The sequence below is a fragment of the Alosa alosa genome, chromosome 11 (genome assembly GCF_017589495.1).
Source record: "Alosa alosa isolate M-15738 ecotype Scorff River chromosome 11, AALO_Geno_1.1, whole genome shotgun sequence".
Classification (NCBI taxonomy): Eukaryota; Metazoa; Chordata; class Actinopteri; order Clupeiformes; family Clupeidae; genus Alosa; species Alosa alosa.
The window spans coordinates 16,841,741-16,853,156 of NC_063199.1; the positions used below are offsets into that span (position 1 = coordinate 16,841,741).

The following is an 11,416-nucleotide window of genomic DNA, read 5'->3' on the forward strand; positions in this document are numbered from 1 at the left end:
TAATTACTGAATGTTTTTTTTAACTTACTGAACTGTGCCGACTCTTGTTGGTATTATCATCGTTATTATGGAAGGAGGGGACAACAGTTGGAACAATTGGATCACTAATTGTCGTCACTTCGTGCCAAAAATATATAAAAAAGACATCAAATGACCCAATATTATGTAATACATTTCTTGTCAGATCATGTGTGTATGACTGCAGTGTTCAAGCCCTTAACTATTTCACCTGGGTTTAATGGTGTTACATCCACCAGCTGTGTGTATGGCCTTGTCAATTTAAAAGCACAGTTAGAACTGTATTACTCAACAGTGACCTTAATGTGTACACAAGTTGTCTGTATGGTGGTAAATCATATTATAGTGCCTAAATGTTATAGTGCCAAAATGTTTTTCACTGAAAAGAGCTGTTTACATTTATTTAAAAATAAGCTGAAAATGTCCTATTATTATCCTGGAAATTGGGGAGATGTTAAGGTGATCATCACCAGAACCGTGTTTTAGTTACATCTGTGAATTACGACATACCACAATGACCTCACCTCAATCATTTAAAGTATATAATTAACTGTACGCTGCACTGTGGAATTTTTCTGCTACATTGCCAAGGGCTAAGTACATTTGTTGAATACACATGTTGTTTAGAGTAACCATATTGACTTAGCAAATATTTTTCTCTGTGATACGAAACTATTGTCAATGAACAGCATGAAGAGGTGTTTGGATGAGAGTAGAGAATTAATGTGACTAGTGGAGTGAAAATGTAAAACAGGGAGTCCCACTGATGTATTACTTTGTTGTGCCCCTGAAGATGCACTAAAATTTCACATTATTATTGTCAGCACTGTAGTCTTTTTACATGTGCTATACTGAAAATAAACCATTTCAACACTTTCCCAGCCTCATATTAAAGCATTATAAAAAATTATGAAATATGCTATTAATGGGCCAATAAATAGCTGTAACACTACAGACCTGTTTCACGTTAGATTCTTTCCAACGCCATCTGTTCCTGTAATCAATCTAGACTTAATTCTGATTGGACTGAGAGCTTGTCATTTCCATTTCTTGTGCAAAAGGAAGGAGGTGGGTGGGACAGCATTGTCAGAAGATTAGTGCATTGGGTCAGATATGCACTAGCGTTCAAGGGTGGGGTGACTTACAAAATGTCTTTCCTATGAAAACACACCACAGAATGTTCTGGAAAGGGAAACATAGCAAAATGAATAGGATACATAGTTAAACAAGGATAGAATGAATGATTTTTATCATTTTTGAAATCATTGTCCTGAAAACATTGCTTTTCTCAGAGAATCTTTATTTTCTATTGAAAACAAGCAAACTTCTAAATGACCCCAAATTTCTGAATGTGTAGCAGGTAATGTCTATTTCACTGTGACCAGTGGTCTGTAGTACTTTGTATATTATAAATTCTACACGTGTAGCTTTACGTGATAAATTGCCTTTGGCTGTGTGTAATGTTTTACTCCTACTAAACATACTCACTAAGTTAGTGTGCTCTCGGGAGAACCCCTCACACCATCTACAATTAGCTGTTTATATTTGGCCTTTGGGACAGTACCACAGATTTGAGTACAGTCATTTCACACTGGTGTGAAGCAGATGGGACCACTGGCGTTCGGGTGAGCATTCACTTTAATTGGTAGCCCTGTGTCACAATTCCAGAGATATCACAATGACAATAAAAGCTGGCTGCACCCAGCAACACAATCAGTTAGTTTGATAAGAGTACTGAGTGGATTCTGCCCCTTATATGTGAAGGTAGTCAGGCTGCTACAGCACAACATGTAATGCTTAAATACAAGATCATAAACATGCATCTGATGGCTCACACATACACACACACACACACACACACACACACACACACCTTACCTCACCCATACACACACACAAACACATGTTTTTCATTTAAATTATTAAGGATATATACACAATAATACCTACCAAAGGGTATGTGTTAATGTGGGGTTAAGGACCCATTTGCCTTTGTAGGTTTGTTACTGGAATACTGTACACTTGGGAGTGAGATCGCTGATTCCGACAGGTTAGCATCAGATGAGAACATCCCCACACTCTTAGCTGCCTGGCATTGTGTGTTATGCTCCACGAATCTCATTTATTCTTCAGGGCTCCACACAAAAATGATCACGCCACCCCCACGATCTCCACATCTTCAGGAAAGAAAAAAAAATAGGAGAGAGAAGAGAAAGAGCCTCCTAACAAGTACCATGTGTGTCTCTTAGCCGTCCACACACCAAGTGTTAACACACCACAAATCACCAGGGGTGTACACCAGTGTTCATCAGATCTCTTAACTGGACTTTTCTCCACAATCCTTACATTGCTTATGGTCTTTTCACTGAGCCTATGTGAAGTTCAAAATGCATGAAAAATAAAAATCTGTCATACCCTTGGTTCAAACAATGTTGTTTAGCTCAGTACCATAACAATGAGTCTGTCTCATTATCATACAGTTTAAGTCAGAACTAGGCAAATAGGAAATAGCAAATTGATGGGAATTTGAGGTTTACATGCAGATTTCCTTACAGAGACTTGAAAACAAAAGTACAAGAACTTAATTTCACTGTAATTTCTATCTCTAATATTTCCACATTCTCACACTTCCACCTATTTTTTGAAATCCCATCACCAGATAGAGGTTTAGTTTTGAGAATAAAAATAAAAAATAAAAGGTGAAACCCAAAGTAGTTAGAAATGAGACTGGCAGTAGAATGGCACCAGGACATTCTACTGAACCATATTCTGAGGGCCCCTAATTTCACTGATGGGCAATGACCAAATTTAATGACTTGTCAAAACCCCTTTTTTCTAATTGAATCCATCTTCCATTTCACATGTTTCTCGTTGATCTGTTCAGCAGTTAGCATCAGCTTTTGTTCCACCAGAAACAACAACAACAACAACAACAACAACAAAAAGTCCAATACAAAAGTCCCCACAAAAGACAGAAAATGAATCCCATCCCCAGTTAGCATTAGCCTCCGGCGTGGATCTGGCCCTCGCCTGGCCAGCCTCTGGCCCAGATCCACCCCAGTGCCAGATGCCAGATGCGGATTTTGTGTTTTTAGCTTACTGAGCTCCACTACGACCTACAGCATCATATGACAAGTCACCCCACCTCACAACATACATCTGATCCGCCGTTCCTTCACAGTCCCATTCAAGGTGTTGGATCGCTGGCGGTTCACGAGCGGGCATCTCTCCTCCACACACGCTCGTTGCCAGCCAGCCACACACACCACACACACACACACACCCTTGCATCCTCCCATTTACATCACACGCTGTCCATTAATGACGACATCATCAAACTCCTCCTGCAAAGACATGAGAGATGGCCAGATCAATTTTAGATGGGCTTTGAGATGGCACATAGACAATCTGTTAGCAGTCATTTTACACTAACTAATCACTTTTAAAAACACTGACTAAAACTGCTCTAGACAGACACAGTATGAGAGCTGACTTGAGCTCTGCATACTCACCTCTTCACTCTCCTGTTCTTCTTCCTCATCGTCGTCCTCCTCTTCCTCCTGCATTGGAGTATCCACTGCCCCGCCAGCGCGCAGCAGTGCCTGCACTTCTCGGTTGGGCCTGTGGAAGGCGCAGTAGAGCGCAGTGTGGCCTGCATAGGAGCGCTGGTCCACTGCTGCTCCTGCGCTCAGCAACAGCGCCACTAGCTGGGCACTCTGAGCCTCTACAGCCCAGTGCAGGGGAGAGCGACCTGAACCCAGGTCCTACAGACAGGACACCGCACATGGGAGAGAGACAGAGATGCAGAAACAGACAGGGTGAAATAAAGAGAGAAAAGAAAAAGACAAAACATGTGTGAAATATGGTAAGAGAGCGTAGAAGACAGTATGCCGATAGGATGACAGGAGAGAGAAAGCAGTGACAGAAGGAAATAATAACATGGTGGCATCAGGAGGGAGGATTCTCATACAGTAAGATAGGAGCAGATGATGTGTCTGTGTGTATTTGTGTTAGTGTGCGTGAGTGAAGAGTCATCTCTTCTCTCACCCTCTGGTTCACATCCGCTCCTGCACTGAGTAACATGTTGATGATGTCACTTCTGCCTTTCTGCACGGCCACATGAAGAGCACTTACTCCTGGGAAAGGAAACAATGAGGCAAGACACAGAGTCAGAGTCAGACAGAGATGGAGACCTACTAGAACTAGATCTGCATATGTTCTCATGTCCTGCCCTGCATGCAATGATTGGTAGAGAAATGGTAAAGTAGAAATGTGAAGATTTGAGAGACAAAGAGAGCCAAAGGGGGAAGGATGAGGAGAAGATGTGAACATTTCACAATGTGCAGCTACAAATTGCGTGCGGTACTCTTTGACCATGTCAGCCGTGAGAGTGCTGTGAGGTGCACTCACTGTCCCCTCAGCAACGGACTCCCCTGATTTTGTTTACAGGAGCTGTGGGGTTGATGCCAGTGTTTCAGTGCCAAACAGAGAGGGTCTGTGTATCTGATGCAGTACATGAAAACGTGATGCATTTTTAATGAGGCGCTCTGTGCTACCTACACTCAGCAAAACTGACAGTCAGCTTGTGCTCCACACGTAGGTAGGAGACAGCGACACTTGTTAGTTTGTTTATGTCTTAAGGTGTGTGCTAGAAAGAGTGTTCTGGTGTGTGTGTGTGAGAAAGAAACAGTGTGTTAGTGTGTGTGTGTGTGTGTGTCACTGTGTGTGTGTGTGTGTGTGTGTGTGTTTATGAGTTGGAGAGGGTTCCATTTTGGGGTCTATGTTAAAGCACAGTCTCAGCTGTGTGGAGTTAGTGGTGATGGGGCAAAGTCTAGTAACAATAGTAGGTATCAGGGCTTTTCCAGGAGCACTTGTGCGCCCAAGTTAAAAAATTTAGGAGCACAGACAAAAATTTGGGCGCACAGTCAGTTCTGTACTTAACTTAAACATAATCGAACATTACACTGCAGCTAACACTTAAACATGCCAGTGCACCAATTGCGAATATTAAGAATGACTGACAACATTTAGGCTACAGGAAATAGGATTTTAAAGATCAGTGGCTACTTTATTTTCAGTCTGTTCTATTTTCCTACATTTTGTTAATGTAAAATAGTATAATACATTGCCATATTTGCATTTAGCCTGAATATCAAGTATCCTGCCAAATGTAGGCTAATTTATTTATTTGTGAATCCATCTGTAGCTAATCCAAATATGCCCATGGTGACCTATCTGACTGCATACTGCCTAATACTACTACTAAAACAGTCCATTTTCTCTTCCACAAAACCCAACATAGGCTAATCAAGGATATATATTTTTTTTATACTTTTACTTTTTATTTGAAATATCTGCATTGATGGGGGTAGTAGGCAAACGTTAGGCCTACTTTCGTTTTGCACTTCAGCTTGTATTCGGTGTAAACAAACAAGCATGCGTGGAAGCCTGGAGTTGTCAGTAGCGTTCTACCTTTGAATAAAATGGGAGTATTACGGGAAGCTACTTTTGTGCCTGTTCGCTACAGCTATATTTTGCATATTGCAGCCAATACGTCAACTGGGCTAAAAGGCATGTTAGGTTACCTTTCCTTCTTTCACTGCATTCTTAGAATCTCATCCTGTTCCTCCGATATCCGATGAATTCGGTGGATAGAAGAACTAATTTCTTCAATCTTTGCATCTTGGCTGGCTAGTCTAACTTTCCACTTTTTCTGCGTGCTCTTGGATTTGATAGAAGCGACTACTAGCGAGTCACAACGCGAAACTGCTAACGCGTTGATGGGAGGTGTAGTTTTTATGCTGCATTCGCGACGTGATTCTTTTGCACCAGTAATGTTTCTTGATGTTGCGGTGTATTTTGTAGACAAACATTGACATGGTTCGAAGTCATTCGCACCAGTGCGCCTAAATATTTTTTTGCACTCGCACGCCATCATTTTTACTCGCATGTGCGAGTGAAATGGGCGCACTGTAGAGCCCTGGGTATACCTGAATAGTTGCTAACTGTGTTCTGTGAGTTACTAAGTCTGTGTACCATAATGTGAATGATTTACTATGGAGGGTGCCTTCCTTGGAAGTTTTTCTGGAACATTGGAATCCAAGTAGCGCTATGACCAGCATGTGAGTATTTGGTCAAGTGTTCTCTGAGCAGGTGTTTCACCTGAGCAGCTGGTGGTGGTAAGGTATTCTCTGAGCAGGTACCATACTATACCTGAGTGACTGGTAATGAGTTTGTGTAACTGCACAGGTGTTTTACCTGAGTAGTTGGTGACGGAGAGGTGTTCGTAGGAGAGGCGCGGGCAGGACGTGAGCTCCTTCACACACTCCATGCGGAGCTCCCTCACCGCCAGATGCAGCGGTGTGTTTCCCCCCCGCTCCTGCAGCTCGGCACTCGCACCCCCCCACAGGAGACCGCGCACACACTCCGGCTGGTCCACTATCACCGCCAGGTGTAATGCCGTCTGAGAGAGGAAAGAGAGAGGGGAATGAATAAAACAAAGAATAGAACACAGAGATATGGCAAAAATGAAAACGAGGGAGAAAACAAAGAGATACTGTGTGATAAAGGAGTCCTGATAATAAGTTAACTAAAATAAATAAGAAAAAAAAGCATGCCATTTGTGGTTTTCAAGTCAATTTAAGTCAAGTCTTCCTTCTCCACAGGCTATGGTATTTCATAGGAGTTCATAAGATTTCATAAGTATGCTTCCACCCCTACCAACTCCGAATAGGCATGCCACTGATCATCTGGGTCAACAATGTTGCAATGTAGCTTGTCCAAACATAGCCGCACTCTAGGTTTGAACGGGAGGTGCTTCCATTCTAGCGTAGTGGGGGAACTAGTCATGATGCCTGATGGCACGTGAACATTCCTGTGAGCTCACTGCTTCCCTTTTTTTGACTCATGATGCAAGAGGCCATGTTATTGTCAGACACTTCTGCCGAAACACCTCACAGCAGTAGGCTGCACTATATTTCTCCCATGTATTGCACCTATCGTAGTATGTTTTTGCAGTCCTTACTGCAGCTGTCTTTATGTGAGAAGTGGACTTCAGATATTTGTTATATTGCTGGACCCACCTCAAGCATTCTAAATGGGTATTTCAAGAGCATTGGTGGGAAACTAGCAATTAAACTACTGAAAGAGGCATGCATAAAAAAACACCAATACAAACAACAACAACAACAACAACAGCACAACTGACAATGAAAAAAGACAAAAAGTGGCAAATTGTTGCACACCATCCATCTCTGAGGATAATGCCAGCCACATACATCATTTAAAAATATAATGTGACTGGATATATGGATATTATATTTTGTATTATCAGCATCAACCTTTATGATCATCTGAATTAGCACTGTCTATGTTCTTGAAAATACTTTTTATGTGCTATTCAGTGCATATCAGGGGTAAAGTAGGCCTACAGGCAAACAGACTCCTACAGTCCTCCTACTCCAGACTCCTACTGTTTGTCATCTTACCTGGCCCAGGTGATTCTGAATGTCCAGGTAGGGAGTCCAGCTGGTTTCCAGGGCGATGACCCCCAGCAGGTACTGGACGAAAGCCCTGTGCTCGTGGATCAGCGCCAGGTGCAGGGCCCTGAGAGCAAGGCAAAGTCGACCACATTCTCATACATAATACACAAACAATCATAACCCAGAATCAACTTCTCCCGATACTCAGGATGTACAACACAGTCACCGAGGGTGTGCCCTCTATCCATGTAAACTCATGGATGGGACACCAAGAACACTGACTGATGTCCCTGGCTGGTGCGCATGCATTGGTTGATACACTGTTGCAACAATAAACTTACGTGTCTCCGTCTTCGGATAAGAAGTTTAGTGTGTTAAACAACTCTTCTCTTCTCTGCCGCTCCTCCTCTGGACTGACCACCGAAACCCGTTCACTCCGTCCGGTGTCGACGGTGTTACCCACAGCCTGTTCGGCCAGGATAAGAGTCCCAAGACCCTGAGACAGGCTTCCTACCGTCTCATCTGTTATCGAGTCCCCGATAGCGGAGTCAAGCCTTTCTCCTGGCTCCACGGACGTGCAGTCCTCTGAACGGTCCTCAGCATGACCCAGTGACGGACAACAGTCTTTTGGCCGAGTGCTACTCCAAGCTGATGGCGACTCGATGTCATATGAGCCATCGATACTGAGCCCAACGCCACTGATAGAGTCCAGTCCGCTGTCGCACCAGTCGTCAGACGCTGCGTTGAGGCTGCCGAGTTTGAGCTCGCAGCCGACCGCAGGCCGTGGATATTTGTTGCTTGAATCGCCGTTGGAATCCTCCATCGAGTGCCGTTGTATCCCCGCCATTTAAAATGTTTCTTAAACAAAAGAAGTCCTGTCTGTAGATTAAATTGTTCCCTTGCTACAATTTTGCGTGGCTAGCAAATGAGTCCAGTTTCGCTAGCCTAGCAAGAGTCAGAAATTGCTTCAGATGTTCTCCAGGTCGGAACAATCCTTTTATCGTATAAAAGCCAAAACAACAGCGCAGAGCGCTGCTGTGCTAGCCACTCAGCCCTGTTTCTTACTCATTTTAGCTTCCCAGCTCAGTCATAGAGCAGAGGAGATGATTAAGTTGGCCTTGCTACTTCCCGATAAGGTTGTTTGGCAAGAGCTGGAGAGTCCAGGGGAATTCCCGACAGATCCAAGATCCCATGAAACACAACCTGCGCATGCGCATCACGTGTTCAGCTACAACTGAAACGGGAAACAACAGCAGGATTAGAATATCATATTTCTGTCAGTTTAGCCACCGTCATTTACCGAAAGATATGTGTCATAAATGAAATATGCAGAAAGGAATATGCTGATTTTACGATTTCCTTTTTCTATCTGAATAGAGGTGACCTACGCAGTTACTGTAAAATCGCTAAAATTACGCATTTTAGGTTCATTCCACGGGGTGGCACTGTCGTATCATGTTTCGTATTGTGGTGACTTCTGCGGCACAAAGCCAGGTTTGACACCACGAAACCAGGCCATAGGCTATAAGGCTATAACATAATATTAAATCAGTGTGCCAGCCAGGTTAAGTGATACATACAACAACTTTTCTCTGATTGCAGACATGTTTACTTTTTTTTATATATATCATGAAGTGTTCCCCCCTTTAATGAACTTTACAAGTCGTAGGCTAGCCTAGGCCTACAAGTTTAGTCTTCATCGTGCCCTGGCCAAATAGACCAAAAAGACTCACTAGCCTACTGTTTACAGTCAGCATAAAAAGTAGCCTAAACATCTCCTTTTTCTCAATAAACATGCCTAAACATTCTTTTGTAGGTGCTTTAATAACCCAGATATAATTAAACCACACCATTGCTACTGTAGGCTAATACATTTTCTTGGTTGTGCAATGATTTTTTGTTTGTTCTACTGTCTCCACTAACTTTATTCTGTAATTTCTTAGGCCTTCATATTTGCATTAATGAAGTTAACTAGGTTAGTTGTTTTGTGAACATTTTTATTTGAAGACAGCTTTGTTACATTGTTTAAACAGAAGTATTGAAGATTGGACATGAAGTAGGCTAAATATTGGCTTTAGGCTACAGTAGTAGTCCTCAGTTGCCATCAGAACAAAACAAAACTATAAGTGTATAACAAAGATATAAGTGGTTTCTTATTAGGATATAGTACTCTGATAAAACATAGGAATACAGCCTCCATTATTCTGCTTGCTGTTTGTGAAAATGTAAGTCTATAAGCAGAAGTGGAGTTCTGCGACTTAACAGTGTTACAAAACAGAGGAACTGTAAAAAGCTGACATTTGAAGAACGTTCCAGAACTTCCAGTCCTTAAAACAGTCTGAGGACTTGTGTTTTTGAATCCATTGTGGATACAGTAAATTACAGTGAGTAATATACCACAGTGATTTCAAATATAACATATGGGGCCTCTCAGATGGCACATGCTCATATTTCCCTGATTCTTTTGTTGGTTTCATAGCAATTTTTGAGGTATTATCCAATATCCTCCATAATCTCCCCCTGTTGGCCAATGTTAACAGCATCTCAGTGAGCATACAGACCCTCTCTGAGAGGCCTTCCTGCAGCACTGCAGCTGAAGCAGGCTGACTGCAGAGGGACCTATTACAGTTTTGTTTGCTTGACCAGCTCAGGGACTGCCCAGGGACTCAGGCAGGGAGAGGAGGAGGTGGAGTAGATTGCACACAGATGGAGGAGAGGAAGAGGTAAAGCAGTGGTGTAGTCTACATGATAAGCAGGACTATGCAGTACACCCACTTAAAAGGCATTACCATCTCAGTACACCCACTTAAAAGGCATTACCATCTCAGTATACCCACTTAAATAGTCAAGGATATGCATTTGGGGTTGATCACAGTATACCCATTGCAGCTAACTACATCACAGTATACCCACTACAGCTAACTAGACTACACCATTGAGGTAAAGTATGTAAGTAAAGTATGCAGGGACTGTAGTAGTATGCAGAGACTGTTGTTGCAGTTATGGTGCTTGGCAGTACCCTTTGTGTCAGTAAATAACCTCCTATAGCCGTCTCATAGCTGAGGTCTTGAGGTCTTGGCACTGTGCTTCCAAGATTTGTGTCACGTTACAGTGCATGTTATGTAGCACACATTGGATCAGCTGATACAACAGGTGTAAATTCCCCTTTGTAGTCACAGACCATGGGAGGGAAATTCCACAACTACAACAGCAGCCTTTGTACTCTACTAGACAGGCTTCTTTTTCTAAGCGACCACAACATCTCCTTCCTCCTGTGTTTTCAATAGGAGTGACAGACTGTCATGTCTTACACTGGATTTGGAACTGATTCATGAAGACCCTGTTTTGGTATGATGAAATATGACAACGCCGGTCTGGCAATACTGAAAATGCACTGACATTAGTTCTCATGTTGTTGTTTTTTTCTTTTTGTAAAACATGAGTCTACCGAACCTTGTCACCTAACACTGATTTCAGGAGGTGACTCTTTTTAGCGTCAGGTCTGATGACATTTTACCTCATGCCCCTCTGTTCTCCATATCCATAATGGATGAAAACACATTAATAACTCATCTCATGCATCTGTGTGTTCCGATCACGATTAAAAATTCCTATTACAGCCAAATTCAAGGGCTAGGGCATGTCTGCTGCTGACATTTTGTCTGGGTTTGTCTTTGAGGTGTAAAATGGCTTTGCACATCACCCTCTGGTTTGCTGGGAGAGTCAGGAGTGGGCCATGTTGACCATGGAGCACTTGCTTTAAATGGAAGCTGCAGCTCAATCACAGGCTATCAGGGCATTTGAATGAGATGTGAGATGAGGATGAGGATGGTTGTGGTGGTGATGATGATGATGATAAGATTTATGGGTGTAGGTATTCATGTAGTTCAATTAAAAACACTATGAAATTGGACTGT

General features: G+C 42.6%; 1 protein-coding gene across 3 annotated transcripts; it reads right to left on the reverse strand.

The window, feature by feature from the left end:
• Positions 1-1,181: 1,181 nt before the first annotated feature.
• nfkbib (nuclear factor of kappa light polypeptide gene enhancer in B-cells inhibitor, beta) lies at positions 1,182-8,710 on the reverse strand. Of its 3 annotated transcripts, none has more exons than XR_007195034.1 (7): positions 7,841-8,710; positions 7,506-7,623; positions 6,277-6,481; positions 4,066-4,154; positions 3,531-3,782; positions 1,969-3,362; positions 1,182-1,200 (listed from the first exon to the last, which is right to left on the reverse strand). XR_007195034.1 is itself a non-coding variant. In XM_048256823.1 (6 exons), exons 1-6 carry the CDS (start codon positions 8,344-8,346, stop codon positions 3,318-3,320), a joined length of 1,215 nt encoding a protein of 404 aa, XP_048112780.1. In that variant the 5' UTR covers positions 8,347-8,710; the 3' UTR covers positions 1,302-3,317. The 3 variants fall into 3 exon arrangements, 1 of the variants encoding a protein (XP_048112780.1); XR_007195033.1 differs by lacking the exon at positions 1,182-1,200 and adding an exon at positions 1,302-1,669; XM_048256823.1 differs by lacking the exon at positions 1,182-1,200 and having other exon boundaries at positions 1,302-3,362.
• Between the last annotated feature and the right edge of the window lie 2,706 nt (positions 8,711-11,416).

Excerpts from the sequence above, each read along its gene's own strand:
- nfkbib (XM_048256823.1), bottom strand. The coding sequence starts at position 8,346 with ATGGCGGGGATACAACGGCACTCGATGGAGGATTCCAACGGCGATTCA. Across the intron at positions 4,155-6,276 it reads CTCCGTCACCAACTACTCAG|GAGTAAGTGCTCTTCATGTG; the intron begins GTAAAACACCTG and ends TTCCTTTCCCAG. Across the intron at positions 3,363-3,530 it reads AAGAACAGGAGAGTGAAGAG|GAGGAGTTTGATGATGTCGT; the intron begins GTGAGTATGCAG and ends ATGTCTTTGCAG.